The following is a 20,711-nucleotide window of genomic DNA, read 5'->3' as shown; positions in this document are numbered from 1 at the left end:
TGGCAATACCAGCAGATGCGCCACCACCACCATTAGTACCAGCTGGTCCCCCCACAGCTCTATACAGTGTAGGGATAATTGTAAATCTCCGTATATATTTCATGAGTCACACACAGATGGTCACAGGCTCAGTATGGATTAGACAATAATATAAAAATTTGCAAAAGGGTACAGTGTCACTAGATACAAGGTATATATAGTATAGTTTAAACATACTGAATCTCAGTATACATTTCAGGAGGCAAACACAGACGCTCTCAGGCCCAGTATGGATCCGACAACAATATAGAAAGTTGAGAAAGGGTACTATGGTGCCCCTAAGGGTACGGTCGCCACAGAGGTACTGCACCTCATCCAAAGGTGTGGTATCTCACCCTCAGGTAAGGAGGGATCACCACTCAGGACTCCTAACCCTGCATTCAACACACACACTAGTTAGTCTGTGCTTTCTGGGTGTACCCAGCAGGAGGATGGCCTCATCCCAGACTGACTAGGAAAGGGTGTTGGGGGTTAGTGTGGAAGGTAGGTACAGTGGGAGGAGCTTAGGTAGTGGAGTGATTGTGGACATTGAATCAGAGAGAGCTGACAGTTGGTGGGTGAAGCTAGTCTGAGGTAAATGGATCTTTCTAGAGAGTTGTCAGTCGGTGACAGGACAGAGTAAGAGCAGGATTGCTGTGAGAGGGCTGAGGGTCAGAGAAGAGAGAAAAATCTTGTCCAAGCTAATAGACTGGAAGGAAGGGGTCCTTGGGGCATGGGAAGTGCAATAATAAACCTGTGAAGCCCATTTCTGGAGAAGGAAAGACCAGGCCTCGTTGGGGAAGGTGGCTCCTTAAGGTAGTGGAGAAATACAGGGCTCATCTAGAAAGACAGAGGCTGAGGTAACTTTAAGTGCCTCAGTCGCAGCCACATTCAATATTCAAAAAGTCAGCAGTTGGAATAAAGGACCCCGTAGCCTGACCCACGTCGCCCGGTGTGATCCGTGGCTGCCGGCTTGGGACACTGTTTGCGAAGGACCACAGCAGGAAGGAAGGGAGAGATCAGCGCAGAGACACGGCCTAGAAAGGATACACAAGGAGGAGTCTTGAACAGGTGTTCCTGATCTACCTTGGAGTTTGCCGGACCCCTCCCTCGGATGACACAGTACCAATTGGGTCATCTTGTGCACAAAACTTTTGAAGAAAAACTCAGAAACTGCACCCAACTGCGTCCTTGGTGGCTTTTACAACTCGCCTGCTACACACGCTACACTCACCATCACCGTCAACGGCTCACAAACACCATCTCAACTGCCCTGGGATACAGCTCTGCCCGTGGAGAGCTTCATCATCTTGTCTGCTTTAACACCGACACAGAGGATCTGCATTGCAGCGTCGGCTACCCTAGCCGAGTACCACGGGTGGCGTCACGATCCCCCTTTTCAAAATTAATTATCATACCATCTTCCCCCTCATCTGAACTGTCATCTTCTTTATTGGACACCCAGGGCCACAGACCGGATCCCAATCACCATGACATACTTGCCACTTAAAAGAGCCTGAAAGGCCCGGTACTGAGTAACCCTCGACCCTGAGTGGCGTTTCATTTTAACACCAGATAACAGGGATATAGTGTATAGTTTCAACATTATAAATCTACGTATATATTTGAGGAGGCAGACACAGATGCTGTCATGGCCAGTATGGATTCGACAGCAAACTAAAAAGTAGAAAAAGGGTACAGTATCACCAGATCCAAGGTATATATAGTATAGTTTCAACATTCAAACTCTCCGTATTTATTTCAGGATGCAGACACAGACGCTCTGAAGCCCAGTATGGATTACACAACAATATAAAAACCAGTAAAAGGGGAATGGATCCCAAGTGTACTGCTGTATATAGTGTTGGGGTCATTTGGCGATCTACATATATATTTCAAGAGTAACACACAGCCTCTCACAGGCTCAGTATAGATCACCATAATATAAAAAGAAGATCCGCAAGAAATAATCACACATGTGTGCCAATGTTCCAGGTGTCAATGATGCACTTTGAGTGGTGTGTGGAGGATGAATTTCAGGTACAAAGAGTACAGGATCAACAGATACAAGGTATGTATAGTCTACTTAAAATACAAAAAAATTTCCGTATGTCTTTCAGGAGGCAGACACAGGCGCTCTCATGGTCAGTATGGATTACACAATATAAAAAGCAGTAAAATGGTAATGGATCAGAAGCGTACAGCTGCATACAGTGTTGGGGTAATTGTAAATCTCAGTAGATATTTCCAGAGTCAGAAACACACTCTCACTGGCCCAGTATGGATTAAACCAATATATTAAAAGCAGTAAATGGGTAAGGTATCACAACTGTATACAGTGTTGGGTTAATCTTAAATCTACAAATATAATTCTGGAGTTACAGACGTTCACAGGCTCAGTATGGATTACACAAGAATATAAAAACTTGAAAAAGGGTAATGTTTTACAATCGATCAGCTGCATACAGTGTTGATGTCATTTTAAATCTCCTTATATTTTACCAGAGTAAGACACAAACTCTCACAGGCTCAGTATGGATTACACCCGAATATAAAAATGAGAGAAAGGGAAAAGTATTCGAAACGTACACCAGTGTACAGTTTTGGAGTACTTTGAAATCTTCGTTTATATTTCAGTGTCAGTCTGCCAGTCCAGACTCTCCGCTAGAGGAAGGTAGACGGATAAAAGTACAGATGTAAAGTCGAGTGATTTTAGATGTTTTTGAATTTGTAATCACGGGATAACCACCCGGGAGAATTCACAGAGGCGATGCTGACCCTCAATAACTTTAACTGTGGATACAGATAAAACGCAAATTAGTGAAGAAAGGGTTGCTGCATCGCAGTTGCGTCAATCCCATCACCGTAACTGGTCTCCATCAAATTGTGATCACAGGGAGAGCTGTCGACATGGTCCTCACTGCCTATCATGATCTATCTGGTCACTTTGGAGTGCAAAACACACAAGCCACAGGCTGTAGGGGATTCTATTGGATTGCCATGACAGGACACATTGAAAAATGGTGGCAGGAATGTCACACATCTGTGACTATGAAAAATGTGAAAGGTGATCATAAAGCACCATTGCATCCGATTAGGAGTTGACGTCCATTACAAATGGTAACCATTGGTAATCTGAAGGTAGAAGCTTGCAGGACAGGATATAGCTACATCTTAACCATCATCGATCAGTACACCAAATTTGTAGTGGCCGTCCCTGTGACGGATTTAACTGGCCAGACTACACAGCGGTGGAGCAGGGAGAGGTAAGTATTGCAAGTGCTGTGTCACTGAGCAAGCAGGAGGGACCCACTTGTGGGCGCCAATACTGGCACAGGGCCCCTCATTGTACGCCAGTGTGTCTGACGGCGAGTGGGCCCCCCCCACCGTCAGAGACACTTTATTGTACTATGAGAGGCCCTGCTGCCAGTGCCGTCGCCCAAGGGTTGGGCCACACACCTGTTCAGGGCAACAGCACTTGCCCAGGTGCGGCAGGTGTTGACCCTGGGGTGGGGGGGCAGCCCATTTCCGGTGGTTTAAAAAATGGCATATGTTGATGTGTAGGCTGGACTTTTAGCTGCAAATGGAGGAATTGGAGAAGTCAGAGGAAGAGGAGGCCAAAAGCGAGCCTTTTTTCTGGAAACCTATCAGGGGAGGGTGGGACAAAATCTTTTGAAACCCATGCATGGTTCATTTTAATGAAGGTTAGATCATCAACATTTTGGGTCAACAGACTGGTCCTTTTTTCTGTCAGGATTGATCCAGCAGCACTGAAGACTCTTTCAGATAGCAAACTACCAGCAGGGCAAGCGAGCTCCTGTAAGGCATATTGTACCAATTCAGGCCATGTGTCCAGTTTTGAGGCCCAATAATCAAAGGGGAATGACCTGTGAGGGAGAACCTCGATATGGGAGGAGAAGTAGTTTGTAACCATAGTTGACAACTGCTGTCTCCTGTCACTTGCAATCGATTCTGTATTAGCTGTCGTGTGTGCGGGACTTGAGAAATCAGACCACAACATGGTCAGGAAACCCCTGTCTCCAATGCCAGTTTGGCTGTGTGCACCACGAACACCTCTTCCATTTTGCCCACTACGGCTCGTGGGAGAACCAGCTCCGCTGCTGTGCGCTGGGAATGCTTCAAACAACCTGTTTACCAGAGTTGCTTGTTTGTAAGCCTATATTAGCTCTAGGTTCTCCTGTGGCATGATGTTGTGTAGTTTGTCTTTATAGGGTGGATCGAGGATGCTGGCCAACCAGTAGTCGTCATCCCTCATCATTTTGGCAATGCAGGGGTCCCTTTTTAGGATCCGCAAGGCATAGTCACACATGTGGGCCAATGTTCCAGGTGTCAATGCTGCACTGCCAGTGGTGGGTGGAGGAGCACTTTCTGGCAAATCCACATCCCTCCAGTCACGCATAAACCCTGTACCTGACCTTGGAATGCCCACATGTTCTCTTGCCCCCTGAGAAGTATCCTCCTCCCCAAAATAATCATCCCCCTCATCCTCCTCCTCTTCTTCCTCCACCTCACCCACGACAGTTCCCTGACCAGACAATGGCTGACTGTCATCAAGGCTTTCCTCCTCCTCCTCCTGTTGCTCCTCAGCTGCAGACGCCTGATCCTTGATGTGCGTCAAAGTTTTCATGAGCAGACGCATAAGTGGTATGCTCATGCTTATGATGGCGTCGTCTGCACTTACCAGCCGTGTGCATTCCTCAAAACACTGAAGGACTTTACAGAGGTCTTTCAGCTTTGACCACTGCGCACCCGACAATTCCTTGTCTGCCCTTAAACTGCCTGCCCTTGTATCCTCCCATAAATGCATTACAGCCTGCCTCTGTTCGCACAGCCTCTCAACCATGTGCATGGTGGCACTCCATCTTGTAGCAACGTCTATGATTAGGCGGTGCTTGGGGAGGTTGAGCGATCGCTGCAGCTTCTGCATATGACTAGAGTGGACGTTTGAGCGACGGATGTGAGAGCACAGTCTTCACACCTTATGGAGCAGTGCTGTTAACTCTGGATAATTATTTAGGAAGCACTGCACCACCAGGTTCAAGGTGTGAGCCAGGCAAGGTATGTGTGTGAGTTTTGAAAGGGCCGTGGCTGCCACAAAATTCCACCCATTATCACTGACTACCTTGCCTGGCTCAAGATGTAGACTGCCCAGCCATGACTCAGGTTGTCGATGCAAGTACTCGGCCAGTACCTCCGCGGTGTGTATACTGTCGCCCAAAGACATCATTTTTAAAACAGCCTGCTGCCGCTTACCACTAGTTGTTCGATAGTGGAACACCTCATGTGCAACATTGACAGATGTGGATGGAGTGCTCGTGCGACTGCGTTCTGTCGACGAGCTTTCGCTTCTGGAGGAGGAGGAGGGTCGAACGCCTACACCCAACTGTTTCCTATACTGTGGGCTAGGCAGCAATGTTCCACTGCTGCTGTCCCCTGTGGAGCCTGCATCCACCAAATTAACCCAGTGCGCAGTGATGGACATGTAATGGCCCTGACCATGCCTACTGGTCTATGCATCTGTTGTGAGGTGCACCTTTCCACTCACTGATTGTTTCAGTGCATGGACAATGCGGTCTTTCACATGCTGGTGGAGGGCAGGGATGGCTTTTTGAGAAAAGAAGTGCCGACTAAGTAGGTCATAGCGTGGGACAGCGTAGGCCATGAGCTTCGCTTTCTAGCAAATGGAAGGGCATCATCTCTAATGAGATCAGTTTGGCAATGTAGGCGTTCAGAGCCAGTGTACATGGATGAGAGGATGAGTACTTTCTTGTTCTAGTCAGAGTGTCTGGTAGGGTGAGCAGGACTTGTGAGCTGCATATGGGGGATCTAGCATTGGACATGACGGACTTAGAAGGGGTTGGTGATGGTGAGGGTGTTGATGGCCTAGATTCAGTAATTCCTCGCGAAAATATTGTGTTTGCGTGACTGGTTTGGCCTAGCAACAACACCTCAACATTTCTTGATGGTGGTGTGCTTAGCGGTGGCCTTACAGTGGGGGAAGCGATGGAGCGTTGCCGGCTTACTTGAGTCGGAGCAGGTGCACATGTGCTACCTGAGCTTTTGTAGTCCGTCCACGCTTGCAAGTGCATGTTGGTTAAATGTCTAAGCATGCAACTGGTATTCAAATTTCTTAGATTTTTCCCTCTGCTAAAGGTCCTTCGGCACTTCTTACACATAACCTTTGCGTCATCATTAGGATTTTGTTCAAAAAACTGCCACACTGCACTCTTCCTACTGTGGTACAAATTTTCAGGGCTTGCACGCTGTGCTAATTTGACCGTCTGGTCAAGCTGTCCTGCAACTCTTTTAGTTTTATTGCCAAGTTTTTTGACAGCTACGGGCCTGCTGGATAACCGCTGCTGCGATGACGATGCCTGCTGCGGATCCTTCTCCTGTTCTGACCTATTGTCAAAAGCACCCTCTTCCCCTAATAGATGCCAATCCGGGTCAACAACTGGGTCATCCATGACCTCGTCTTCAATGTCATCTGCGCCTTCCTCTGTACCTTCCTCTGTGTCACTGTGTAAGGTGGTATAGTATGCGGGAAGGGGCATCTGAGTTTCATCAGGGTCTGATTAGGGCTCAGTAGACTGCGAGGACAATGTAGTGCTGTGGGTGAATGTACCAGCAGATTCGTCTAGCAGTGGCTGTGCATCAGTGCACTCCATGTCAGATTCATCTTGGACTGGGGAATTAAGGATTTGACTTGATAACCCAGAAATGGTATGTGAAAAGTGCTCCATGGAGTAATCTGAAGTGTGTGCTTCAGCATCCTTCACTTTTGGTGTGGGTGAAGGATACAACAAAAGGTGTTGTTCCTGACCAGAGGCCTGCACTGACGACTCTGTGCTTGCAGTTTTTGTAACTTCAGAAGAGGAGGCAATAGAGCTGGAGGCTGTTTCGGCAATGTAAGCCAAAACCTGTTCCTGATGCTCCGGCTTTAAAAGCGGTTTACCTACTCCCAGAAAAGGGAACCTTAAAGGCCTTCTTGTGCCAGACCATGACGCAGGCTCAACACCTCCTGCCTTAGCTGCTATTGTGCTTTTGCCAGAACCAGCCGATGCACCACCACCACCACCATCAGTACCAGCTGTGCCCCCCCTCCCACATCCGTGGCCTCTTCCACCAGACTTCCTCATGTTTGGGAAAATGTACCAAAAATACCAGCAGAGAAATGGTACTGTATGAGTAGCGTACAGCTGTGTAAGGTGTATGTAAGATGTGAAATCTCCGTATATATTTTGTGACTCACAGACGCTCACCCAGTATGTATTTCACTGTAATCCAACAAGCAGATATACGGTACTGTATCAGAGGTGTACAGCTGTATACGTTGTTGGTGAAACTGTCAATCTCCGTATATGTATTTATGGAATGTCACACACACACGCTGACTCTGTGTAGATGTGACAGTAATAAGAACACCAGATATCCGATACTGTTTGACAATCGGACTGCTCAATACGGTGTAAAGAAATGGAAATGTCCATATATGTATTTATGGAGTGTCACACACACAAGCTGACTCTGTGTAGATGTGACAGTAAAAAGAACACCAGATATCCGATACTGTTTGACAATCGGACACCTCTATACGGTGTATGTATAAAAAAAAAGGTTAATCTCCGTGTATTTTTTTACGGAGTCACACACATATAGCATGTATTTGTCCGTGATACCAGCCGGTACACGGTAGTGTGTGAGGAGCGTACACCTCTATACGGTGTGTGAAAAAATGTACGCTCAGTATCTACTGTGCAGAAAAAAAGGAATAAAAGGATTTTTGCTTTTAAAAAGGCAGTCTGCATAGCAGTGTGCAAACAGCAATGCAGCTATCAGGGAGCCTTATAAGGCCGCCTAATCACCAACAGAGCAGCTGCACACAAATATAGCCTCCCCTGTCACTGCACACTATACAGATGTGTTTTACAGTGACATTCGCTATCAGCGCAAGCAATTTTTTTTTACTTTTTCCCTGCCTAAACACTCTCCCCATTGAGAATGATCAGCAGTAACCTCTCTCTATGATAAGATCGGCAGAACTAAAATGGCGGACGGTGGTCACGGCCTTTTAAAGGCACTGTGATGCCACACAAATCCAGCCAATCACTTGCATGCCCTTCTCTAACATGATGGGGGCCGCTGCCGATGTAATCGTGTTGCCCACAGTGTGCGTCCTTCATGATTGGCTGAAAATAGGCGCTGGAAGGATGGTGGGAAACGCGACTTTGGCGCTCAAGTCGGCGACCTCATGGCCGACCTCACGCCATGGTCGGGTTTCGATCAGTGAAACCCGACTTTAGCAAAAGTCGATGATTCTGCATTTGGCAGACCCATTTCGCTCAACTCTACTTATAAGTATTTGCTGAACCTGTACCGTTCATATTCTTTCCACTAAGAGGTGCTGTAGTCTTTCATATTTCTACAAGAGCTCAGGTCTAGATATCAGTTTACTGCAGGACATCTTACAAAGTTGTCAACAGTCTCAATTTTCCCATGACAATCCTAGGACTGCAAGAACAATGAGTTTTAACAAAACCAAGTTTTTTTTTTTTTTGGAAGTCGTTTTTGGGGAGCAGGACCTAAATGTCCCAAATTTTGTGTTCTAAATTTTGGGAATTGTGCTCATCTTACCGTTAGAATTCCTAAATTCCTCGACAATGCATTGTGCTTCTGTTTGAATTTTGGACTCTATACTTTTCTTCCCAAATCCGAAGCTCTTCAATGTCTTCACAGCAAACGTCCGGATGACTTTCCACCTTTCGCCATTGCTCAGACTGATGCCTACAAGGGAACACGTAGAATATCAGTTCTGCTACAAGACTGATGTAAATAGAAGCAACATATGGTATTTGTTAGCTTTTCTTGGACTATGTACAATTTCTTAATTACAACAAGAGGAAATATAGATGCAGACAACACTTTGTTTTAAAGGGAACCTGACAACTGATACATGGTACCCAATCCATATGCAGCTTGTATCAAACAATCACAATGCATCAATACTTGGTAACAAGTGACACAAAAAAGTTTTTTTTTAACAGATATTCTTGATTTCAGTTACATGAAAATAATTTATTTTGCTGATGGAAGCACAATAGATAAGAAGAAATTGGATATAGAGTCCTTATATGCCCCAGTAAAAAAGGGTAGCAATTAGCCCTATCATTAAAGATATGTTGTATATTCTCAGTCTAGAAGGAGGGCTGTTATCCAGTAAGCATATAACAGCTAAAGAATTCTTTCAGAAGCTAGTACAATTGAAGTTCTGACCGCCATGTCAGGGCAATGTCAGCACTGTGATCAGTTCATGTGATCATGCTGCTGATGTCACTCTACAACGCTGCAAAGGAGCAAACAAGATTGGTGGTAATGCTCCCGCGGTGCTGAAGACACTGTTTGGAAATCAAGGAAAGGACAAGTGCAGACACAATATGGGGAGTGGGAGAAATTTGAAGACAGTATGAGGAGCAAGGAAGGAGGAAGGGGCATGTATGAAAAAACGGATGGTGTCAGACATATGAGTAGCGGGGGAAATGTATGAGGAAACAGTATTAGGGGAGATAAGTGCAGACACAGTAAGTTGAGTTTTGATATTGGAGCTGACACAGAATGTGGCGGATATGTGAGCACACAGTATGGGAAGTGAAGGGGGAATGTATGTGGACACACTAAGGGTGGAGAGAAGTGCAAATACAATAAGGGGATGGGTGCAGATACAGTATGGAGAGCAAGGAAGGGGATGTGTGCAGACACAGTAGAGGAGGGAATGGGTGCAGACATAGTATGGGGAAGGGATGGGTGCAGACACAGTATGGTGAGTGAGGGGATGGGTGCAGGCACAGTATGATGAGTGGGGGATGGGTGCAGAACACAGTATGGTGAATGGGGGATGGGTGCAGACACAGTATAAGCTGTGAGTGGGGAATGTATGCAGACACAGTGTGGGAAGCAAGGATGATGGGATGGGCACGGAAACAGTATGGAGAGTTGGGGGATGTGTGAGGGGGGTGTATGGAGAGCGAGGGGAAACATACATAAGAAGACAGTATGGTTAGTAGGAAGATGTGAGAGGAGACAGTATGAGGAGGGAGGGGGAAATGTGTGAGTAGACTATTGAGGAAATAGTGTGAGGAGACAGTATGGGGGAGAGAAGTGTGAGTAAGCACAGAATAGAGACTGAGTAGTTTGGGGGATAGCAATGAGGAACAGTGTAAGGGCACAGCCAGGGGGGACAGTTTGAAGAGTGGGCATAGTTTAGAGACTAGGCCCTATAAAGTGTTCCAAGTGTGAGAGTAGTTTGAATAGGGGGCCAGTATGAATAGGAAAAATCAGTGTGGAGAGCAGGTACTATTAAACGGACAGTGTGTGGGTCATTTTTTGTGCAGGGAATACAGTGGGAAAAAAGGATTTAGTCAGCCACCAATTGTGTAAGGCCTGTTTCACACTTCCGTTTTTTCAAATCCGTCAAAATCCGTTGTTTTCCGTAAAAAAACGGATCCGCCATTTTTTGCAGGATCCGTTTTTTTTGTCCCATAGACTTCCATTACGGTTACCGCGGATCCGTCAAAAAAACGGATCCGTTTTTAAAAAAACGGATCCGTTTGCATCAGTTTCCGTCAAAAAAACGGAAACGGATCCGTTTGGCGGACACAAAAACGGAAGTGTGAAACAGGCCTTAGTTCTCTCACTTAAAATCAGGCAAGGTGATTTTCTGGATTTGTTTTCTCATTTTGACTCTCATAGTTGTGGTCTACCTATGATGTCAATTACAGGTCTCTCTCATCTTTTTAAGTGGGTGAACTTGCACAATTGGTGGCTGACTAAATACTTTTTCCCCCACTGTATAGTGAGTAATATGGGAATATAGTGGACAATTATTTATTCAAGGGTTCAGCATAGAGCAGATATTTTTATTCAGGAGCATTATAACGACACTTCTATTTTTGAGGGCATCATGTAGAGATGTGTAGCAGAAGACCGGAGAAGATGGAAATCTACAGACATGATGTTGGGTTGAGAGGGGTGGAGGGCACCAAACTGAATTCTTCTCCTGGGTGCCGGGAAAGCCTAGATATACCTCTGGCCAAAGACATCCAGAAAGCATTAAGCAAAAAAGGAAAATGACAAGGATCTTGGTGTCAGAAGGATGGAATTATGACATAGCTGGAAATGGAAACAGAGATGAAAACTGATGAAACCACGATCCTTGGGGTCGCCTTATCCTTATCTGTTTATTGGTGTGAGGCAGCAACAGTCTAAATACATTTCCTTGTTCTCTCCGCACTTATGCCAGCAGCATATATTATTCCTATATGAGATCTCCATTGCAGGTTGTCATGTGACATGCTTTATACTGTGTATACTTGATTTATTGTACATGCACTTTATTGTCCTTATGCATGCTGTATTTGGCATGTATTTATATAACATGGTAGGACATTTTTATATTACATGTCCTTAATATTGCACATGCACTTTATGTATAGCGCTGGTATTTTCTATTATTTGCCTGCAGTTTTTTTGCTCACATACATGCTATCTTTTGGGATATATTAGCCCGCCCTGGCGCTAGTATACATATATATATATATATATATATATACTGTATATATACTGTATATATATATATATATACACATATATGTATGTATTTTTTTTGTATAGCATATTTGCACCTTTTATGGGCAAATCTTGTAGACTTATTACCATTTATTTGTGACCCATTTTTTTTATATCTAACAGATTTAAGGATTTGACCAGTAACATTATAATGGTGTATTTTTCCTTTATTTAGCGATCAACGGTCATTTCATACTGCCCTTTTTCTACACATATATTATGCGCCAAATATTTGGTGCAATTTATTCGAAGAATGCACAAGTACGCACAAAATTCGGGAATAGCGTAAATCCAAATTAAGGGCCTAAATCGGAATCTGTACGTTTAAATATCTTTGCAAAAATCTATAGTACTAGTGTACATAAGAAACTTTCCTACATATACTGTATCATAGAAAGCAGTTTCTTTCTCCGCTTATGAGCCCCTTTTTCTTCTTCCACCTATTTTCTTAATTTTTCATCAACTTAGAAAAATTGCTTCACTGTCTTACTCAAGAGATCAAGGGCATCCAGCATTCTGTGGTGGTAGGTGACACAGTCTATTGTACTCTACATCAGGCTCGGACTGACCCATAGGGGAACAGGGAAATCTCCCGGTGGGCCCCTGTGCAGATCCGGGCCTCCAACCTTATTGTATGGGCAGTACTTATCATAATTAGTGTTGAGCATTCCGATACCACAAGTATCGGGTATTGGCCGATAATCACTGTATCGGAATTCCGATACTGAGTTCCGATACTTTTAGCATATCGAATACCGGAATCGGAAGTTCCCATTATGCTATGAGCCAGTTTGATTTGATTCAGCCAATGACAATCCTCAGAAGTGTGGACACATACTGTTAGGCATGTAGGCATGTTAACTAATGGCATGGCTGTGATTGGCTGCTGAAATGATGTCATGATGCACTATATAAGCCGCCGTAGCCGCCATTTCTGGTTCACTCTGCTGTGAATTCAGATAGGGACAGGCTGCTGTTCAAGACTGTGAGGGACAGTTAGAGATAGCGATTTTCACAATCATAGTGTGCTTTACCCAGGCTACATAATCCACCACTGTAGCTTTCTTTTGCCTTGCAGCAGTGTTCACATCTGTCTGCAAGGTCTGTGTGAGTGCAGCTCACGCTGAGTAGTGTGTCCTGCAGCCACGTCTGGTTGTAGGACGCTCAGCGTGTCACTGCCTCATACATATTTTTCTTTTTTTGCTGCTCAGTTTTCATTCTCCTATTAGTGTGCATCCATCCGTATCATATACGTAGGTTGCAACCACTATAGGAGTTGACAGCGGAGCCTCTCTGCAGTCTTTCAGTGCTAGTGCGCACTTAGCTGCACTGTTCACGGCTGTCTGAGAGGTCTCTGACTGTGTGTGAGTGCAACTCACGCTGAGTAGTGTGTCCTTCAGCTACGTCTGGTTGTAGGCCGCTCAGCGTGCGTCACTGCCTCACACATATTTTTCTTTTATTGCAGCTCATTTTTTATTCTCCTATTAGTGTGCATCCATCCGTATCCATATACGGTGGTTGCAAACACTATAGAAGTAGACAGCGGACCCTCTCTGCAGCCTTTCAGTGCTAGTGCCCTCTTATCTGCACTGTTCACGGCTGTCTGAGAGGTCTCTGACTGTATGTGAGTGCAGCTCATGCTGAGTAGTGTGTCCTGCAGCTACGTCTTTTTGTAGGCCGCTCAGCGTGCGTCACTGCCTCACACATATTTTTCTTTTATTGCAGCTCATTTTTTATTCTCCTATTAGTGTGCATCCATCCGTATCCATCTACATTGGTTGGTTGCAAACACTATATAGGAGTAAATAGAGGAGCCTTTTTTCTGGCTTGTGCCCTTCAGCTGCAGCCAGATTAGTATTACCCTATTTTTTGAAGCCTCATCTTTTGCATTGTAGGTTACCTTCCTGCATTGTAATAGCTCCAAAAAGTTAGTGATACTATCGCTTTCAAATCTTTGGTCACATCCTTTTAGTTTTTTTTCAAAAAAACAAAGCAAAATAAAGTTCACCAAACACTCCATTTGACAGTTGTGTAGTCCACATTAGCTCCTATTAAAGTGTAGTCCACACACACACTTCATAGAATTAGTGTTTCTTATACTTGTTGCCAGCTGTTCAGGAATAAGCTCACTAAGCCCCTCCCTTTGTACTTTTCTGCCTATCTTTATCAGTCTACCAAGATGAAGAAGGAAGGGAGTAAGGCACGTGGGCGTGGAGTCTCAGCAGGGAGAGGACGTGGGGATTCTGCAGAGAGAGGACGTGGGGATTCTGTGCCTGCTGCGGGCACCAGTGAGTCAGCATCCCCCAGTTTTAGCAGGCAACAGTCCTTTATGCGCAGCTTTGTAGGACCACGCCGTACCCCACTGCTGCGGGAGGAACAAATTGAAGCCGTTGTCGGATGGATGGCAGCTAACGCATTGACTTCAATGACTTCCACGTCCTCTCAGGGTCAGAGCACTGAAGAGCAACCATCTGTCTCCTCACCACCTGCCAAAGTGCCCAGGCAGTCAGAGAGCCCTGGACAGGAGCCATCACAGTCTCTACTTCTGTTCTCTGAATCTGTTGGCTTGGAAAGAGGGGGAAAGCCAAGCAGCATTCAACAATGTGAAGACGAGGGAGTATGCAGTGATGCGCAACTTCTTTGTCCCTCTGAATCTGAAGAGGCAGGTGGGCCAGTGCCTATGGTCAGCACACCTCAGAACGCATCAGATGATGAGACTCAGGTGCCACTTTCTGGAGCATACGGTGCTGGCGAGTCAACCCAGGAGAAGCAGGTGTTTGAAGAGGGGAGTGTAGATGATGAGGTCCTTGACCCATCATGGCGTGAGGAACAGGAAGGTGGTGGGAGCAGCTCTGAGGAAGTGATTCCCCGAACGGCCAAACCAGGAGGGAGAGGGAGGGGGCAGACTTGGTTGCCTGTAGCACAAAACATTCGCTACTAAACGTCATCAGTAGCAAGGTCCACCTGACCACCGATGCATGGACCAGTAACATTACTAGTAGTGGGAATGTGGACAGAGCAGGAGACCTTGCTGGACACACATCAGGGGATCAACTGACCTGACAGCCCCAGTAACACAGGAACAAGTGTGGATTGTGCAGACGCCACTTCAGAGCAGTAACTGGCAGGGTTGGAGGCCAGGGAAATACTAGAGACAGTGGAGCCAGAGGCCATAGTGGAGCACGGTTACAATCAGTACTAGTCTACAACCTATATCAAAGTTGCTGCAAGTTGGCTTCCGCCTGCTGAATGATTGATCCTGGGCTTCAACACAGCCAGTTGTCGCTCGGAAGTGCTGTCTGCACAGAGAAAAACACTAGCTCCTGTGTTAGTGGGGTTCAGTAACGTCTGCTGTTCCCCTGCTGTGTGGACGGCAATATCTCCTGCTGTCTCCATATTCAAAACACATCAGGCCTCAGCCTGCTCCATGCTTGATCCTGGGCTCCAACAATGCCAGTTTGTGTTCAGAAGTGCCGTCTTCACAGAGAAAAACACACTAGCTCCTGTGTTAGTGGGGTTCAGTAGCATCTGCTGTTCCCCTGCTGTGTGGACGGCAATATCTCCTGCTGTCTCCATATTCAAAACACATCAGGCCTCAGCCTGCTCCATGCTTGATCCTGGGCTCCAACAATGCCAGTTTGTGTTCAGAAGTGCCGTCTTCACAGAGAAAAACACGCTAGCTCCTGTGTTAGTGGGGTTCAGTAACGTCAACTATTCCCCTGCTGTGAGGATGACAAAGTCTCCTGCTGCCTCCATATTCAAAACACATCAGGCCTCAGCCTGCTCCATGCTTGATCCTGGTTCCAACAACGCCAGTTGGTGTTCAGAAGTGCCGTCTTCACAGAGAAAAACACTAGCTCCTGTATTAGTGGGGTTCAGTAACACCAGCTGCTCCCCTGCTGTGTGGATGGCAAAGTCTCCTGCTCCATCCACATTCAAACTACTACTGATTTTTAACCATGCTCCACTTAGGCCTCTGGCTCCGCTGTCTCTAGTTTTTCCCCTGGCCTCCAACCCCGCCAGTTGCTGCTCTGAAGTGGCGTCTCTGCACAATCCACACTTGTTCCTGTGTTACTGGGGCTCAGTCACGTCAGTTGATCCCCTGATGTGTGTCCGGCAATGTCTCCTGCTCTGTCCACATTCCCATTACTAGTAGTGGGAATGTGGACAGAGCAGGAGACCTTGCTGGACACACATCAGGGGATCAACTCATGTGACTGAGCCCCAGTAACTCAGGAACACGTGTGGATAGTGCAGACGCCACTTCAGAGCAGTAACTGGCGGGGTTGGAGGCCAGGGGAAATACTAGAGACAGTGGAGCCAGAGGCTATAGTGGAGCACGGTTGTGGGGAAGGTGACTTGACGGACAGACGTGACTGGTAGAAGGAGGGGACGGTTTGTGCACTAGTGACAGAGATTGACAGGTTAGAAAGGTAACAGCAGGCAAAGACTGAAAAGGGAGTGCAGTACCGTGAAATGACCACAAGATGGCAGGGGAGAGTAGCACAGGACATAACATCAGCTTAGGGCTTAGGAATCCGCTTAGTCATGAGGGGCGGGGAAATAGGAGCCCGGGTGGGAAATTCCCCTGTGAGAGAGGGGATAAATAGAAGAAGGCGGGGCTCCAGGAGAGTTTTAGTCCCGGGAGGAGCTCAGAAGAAGACGGAGAGAGTGAGAAGAGCTCGGCCAGGGGGACGGACCAAGGAGAGACAGTCAGGGGGGTGGCCCTGACCCGACGGACTGCAGGACAGGCAAGGAGAAGAGGCAGCCAGGGGGGAAGACCCTGACTCGACGTACCGCAAGACAGACGAGGCCCCGGGGTTACCGATTGGAAGATGACCTCGGGCAGGTGAAGGGGGTAGATTGGTGTAGGACAGCCCCCAGTGAAAGATCTGCGAGGTGCGTTACTGCGACTGGAGCTGAAGAATATGTACCCGGGCCTGGCGATACAGTGGTGTAAAGAAGCTGCGATGCGTGTTTGGTGGTCGTCAGGACGACAAATAAATCCGGAACTGTTACAAGTGGAAGCTGTCTCCGTCTCATCTTTGCCTCGTCTGGTAAGCAGTGGCCCACCCCCCTAGCCCGGCCCCCTACTACATTTGGCGTAGTCGGCAGGATCGCCGCCGCTAATACGACACCTTCCGCGGCAGGCCTGCGTTTGAAGAAACCTAGAAGGACTTGGACTGTTCCTCTGTGGATTACAAGTGCCTGTGGATTACAAACACCTGTGGATTACAAATCTTTGACCTGTGGATTATAAATTGGAGACTTTGTTCCGGATCATCGCTGCCATCAGAGGATCCGGACCGGGAAAGAAACTTCGCAAGATGGAGCCCGCGTGGAATACCAATTGGGGCTGTGTTTGGGATCACCAGAGGAAAACCCGAAAAAGGCACTGTGCCTCTCCAGCGCTGGTGACCGCCAGGCAGGAGGAGGTTGGCGCTGAATTGGACTACTCGGTGCTGCCGCTGGGGGAACTGTTACCAACCCCCTCTGCGGAGCTATCGGGCCTGGAGGCTGGTCCTGCCGGACGGCGGGATGAAGAACAACAGCGGACCTCCAATGACAGGACCGGGGGCTGTGGAGGAGCCGCGGAGAACAGCGACTCCCCACACCGATCCCTGGGAGAACGATGGGACAGCCTGGACAGAGCTGCGGCACCAGGGCAGGTGAGCATTCCCCCCGGCTTGGGCGGCTGCTCCGCAGGCAGGTCCTGTTCCCCCACTCCATGCTCCCGGAGACCCTGCGGCCCCCGCAGGGCCAACCAACGCCCTCGTCAATGACCCCAAGCCGCCGCGTCCGGCGGCTCCCCGTCCCGCGTCGCCGGCGCGGAGCAGACTAGCGACCAGCCCTGCCGCACTTCACCCCCCCGGCAGCGGCCTACCTGTCTCGGCCTGCCGCTGCCGCGACCATGCTCCAGTCCGCCACATATGCTGGGCCATTTGTCACCGCGGCCTCCTTGCTGACAGCCGCTGTTATTCCATCCTCGGCCTTGGCTGCGGCCTGTTCTGCGGCCTGTTCTGCAGCCGCCGCTGGTACATTTGCGGTGCCGGCCACGGCCTACCCAGCAGCACCCGCGGCCGCTTCTGCCTCGCTCATGGTTCCAGCTGCGGCCTGCTCACCGATGTCCGCAGTCGCCTCTGCCGCACGCCATACCGCGGCTGCGGCCTGCCCATCAAGGTCTGTGGCTGCTCCAGCCCTGTTCCAGATTGCGGCTTCGGCCGGGTCATCGGACGCTGCTGCCTCTGCGGAGCCGTCTGCTAATCACGCTAGCAGGCCCCAGCTTCGCCGCTCCGCTTCTCATTGGTCCACGACCCCGGTCCCTCACCTGCGGTTGGAGCTGCAGGAGCTGGGGGCCGGACAGAGCGAAGCCACCACGTCGACAGAAATGAGAGCGTTCATGCCACCACCGGTGGTGGGCTGCTGGTTCTCAAGCAGAGAACTGGCGCGGAACGCGCGCCATGGAACCACTTTCGGCCCCTTCTACCCCTTTTGACTCATCTCTCAGGAGGGAGATGGCCCCTGAGCCCTGGGCAAAAAGAACACTCAGGGCTCGGGAACAGTCGAGACATCCCGGGAACCTCACGGCTGTGGGGTTCCCCTGCTGGACTGGCGCAACATTCGCCGTCAGGAGATGGCCTGGACTGTTGTGATTTCGTTGCACCGTTGTGCAGGCCTAGAGAGGACAGTTATGTGTCCAAAGTTGAGGAAAAGGTTTACTGTTTTCTCCTGATACAGCGGGGATGTGGGAAAAAGTGCTAATGTTAAAGGGAGGGGGAGTAGTTCCATTTTATGTTTGAAAATAATGTGTTTAACGAAGGAGTTAAAGAAAAAAAAAAGAGAAAGAGAAAAGGGGTACTCCGGTTGAGTACCTCCTATTGTTATTAGAATAGTGGTAATCATATATACGGTAATAAGTAGTGTGTTTAACAAAAAATCTATGTAACAGGTTCCGGGTACGAGGTAGTTGTGACGAAGACGCCGACCATGACTCTTTTAATGAAGAACGAGGAGATGAGAGATATCGAACCAGACAGTGGTCCCAAGTCAGATCCCCGACACCACGGACACCCCAAAAAGAAAGAAATGGTTGAAGGTAGTGGAAGGGGAGAGCAGTGGGAGGTACACGCTGTAGAGTAGTCCGGGTGGACTTCGCCAACCCGAAAGAAGTTGTCACGTGGCGTGCGCGCTGGTGGGTAGCAGTAGGCTGCTCGGAGCATGGTGCTCCCGGTTTAGTTCGGTCCCTGTGGCGGGTGTGGCCCAACGACCGGTCCGACAACAGACTGTGGATAAGATTCAGAATGACATAGGTAGGACGTACGATTGTCGGGACGACAATGGACAAAGGGTGGAGGAGTGTGGGGAAGGTGACTTGACGGACAGACGTGTCTGGTAGAAAGAGGGGACGGTTTGTGCACTAGTGACAGAGATTGACAGGTTAGAAAGGTAACAGCAGGGAAAGACAGAAAAGGGAGTGCAGTACCGTGAAATGACCACAAGATGGCAGGGGAGAGTAGTACAGGACTTAACATCAGCTTAGGAATCCGCTTAGTCATGGGGGGCGGGGAAATAGGAGCCCGGGTGGGAAATTCCCCTGTGAGAGAGAGGATAAATAGAAGAAGGCGGGGCTCCAGGAGAGTTTTAGTCCCAGGAGGAGCTCAGAAGACGGAGAAAGTGAGAAGAGCTCGGCCAGGGGGACGGACCAAGGAGAGACAGTCAGGAGGGTGGCCCTGACCCGACGGACTGCAGGACAGGAAAGGAGAAGAGGCAGCCAGGGGGGGAGACCCTGACTCGATGTACCGCAAGACAGACGAGGCCCCGGGGGTACCGATTGGAAGACGACCTCGGGCAGATAAAGCGCTGGGGGTAGATTGGTCTAGGACAGCCCCCAGTGAAAGATCCGCGAGGTGCGTTACTGTGACTGGAGCTGAAGAATATGTACCCGGGCCTGGCGATACAGTGGTGTAAAGAAGCTGCAGTGTGTGTTTGGTGGTCGTCAGGAGGACGACAAATAAATCCGGAACTGTTAAAAGTGGAAGCTGTCTCGTCTCATCTTTGCCTCGTCTGGTAAGCAGTGGTCCACCCCCCTAGCCCGGCCCCCTACTACACGGTTACAATCAGTAGTAGTCTACAACCTATATAAAACTTGCTGCAAGCTGGCCTCCGCCTGCTGCATGCTTGATCCTGGGCTCCAACAATGCCAGTTGGTGTTCAGAAGTGCCGTCTTCACAGAGAAAAACACACTAGATCCTGTGTTAGTGGGGTTCAGTAACGCCAGCTGCTCCCCTGCTGTGTGGACGACAATATCTCCTGCTGCCTCCACATTCAAACTAGATCATATTTTCAACTTGCTCCAAGTAGGCCTCAGCCTGCTCCATGATTGATCCTGGGTTCCAACATCGCCAGTTGTTGCTCGGAAGTGCCGTCCGCACAGAAAAAAACACTAGCTCCTGTGTTAGTGGGGTTCAGGAATGCCAGCTGCTCCCTTGCTGTGTGGACGACAATATCTCCTGCTGCCTCCACATTCAAACTAAATCATATTTTCAACTTGCTCCAAGTAGGCCTCAGCCTGCTCCAGGATTGATCCTGGGCTCCAACATCGCCAGTTGTTGCTCGGAAGTGCCGTCCGCACAGAGAAAAACAGTAGCTCCTGTGTTAGTGGGGTTCAGTAACGCCAGCTGCTCCCCTGCTGTGTGGGCGACAAAGTCTCCGGCTGCCTCCAAATTCACACTACATCTTATTTTCTACTCCCTCCAAGTAGGCCTCAGACTGCTCCATGATTGATCCTGGGCTCCAACATCGCCAGTTGTTGCTCGGAAGTGCCGTCCGCACAGAAAAAAACACTAGCTCCTGTGTTAGTGGGGTTCAGTAATGCCAGCTGCTCCCTTGCTGTGTGGATGACAATATCTCCTGCTGCCTCCACATTCAAACTAAATCATATTTTCAACTTGCTCCAAGTAGGCCTCAGCCTGCTCCAGGATTGATCCTGGGCTCCAACATCGCCAGTTGTTGCTCGGAAGTGCCGTCCGCACAGAGAAAAACAGTAGCTC

General features: G+C 48.4%; 1 protein-coding gene across 2 annotated transcripts in view; it reads right to left on the bottom strand.

Moving 5' to 3' along the window:
• Positions 1–20,711, bottom strand: part of LOC141052038 (cytochrome P450 2A6-like) — a 257,099-nt gene that overhangs the window by 110,374 nt on the left and 126,014 nt on the right. For both annotated transcript variants that reach the window (XM_073549218.1, XM_073549217.1), the window contains exon 3: positions 8,674–8,823. In XM_073549218.1, the coding sequence (XP_073405319.1) occupies positions 8,674–8,823 (150 nt within the window). The remainder of the gene's footprint in view (positions 1–8,673; positions 8,824–20,711) is intronic.

This window comes from Dendrobates tinctorius, unplaced genomic scaffold (assembly GCF_039654945.1).
Source record: "Dendrobates tinctorius isolate UK_male_01 unplaced genomic scaffold, ASM3965494v1 ptg000158l, whole genome shotgun sequence".
NCBI classification, from domain to species: domain Eukaryota; kingdom Metazoa; phylum Chordata; class Amphibia; order Anura; family Dendrobatidae; genus Dendrobates; species Dendrobates tinctorius.
Note: the sequence above shows the minus strand (reverse complement) of the source record. Positions and strands in the feature narration are given on the sequence as shown.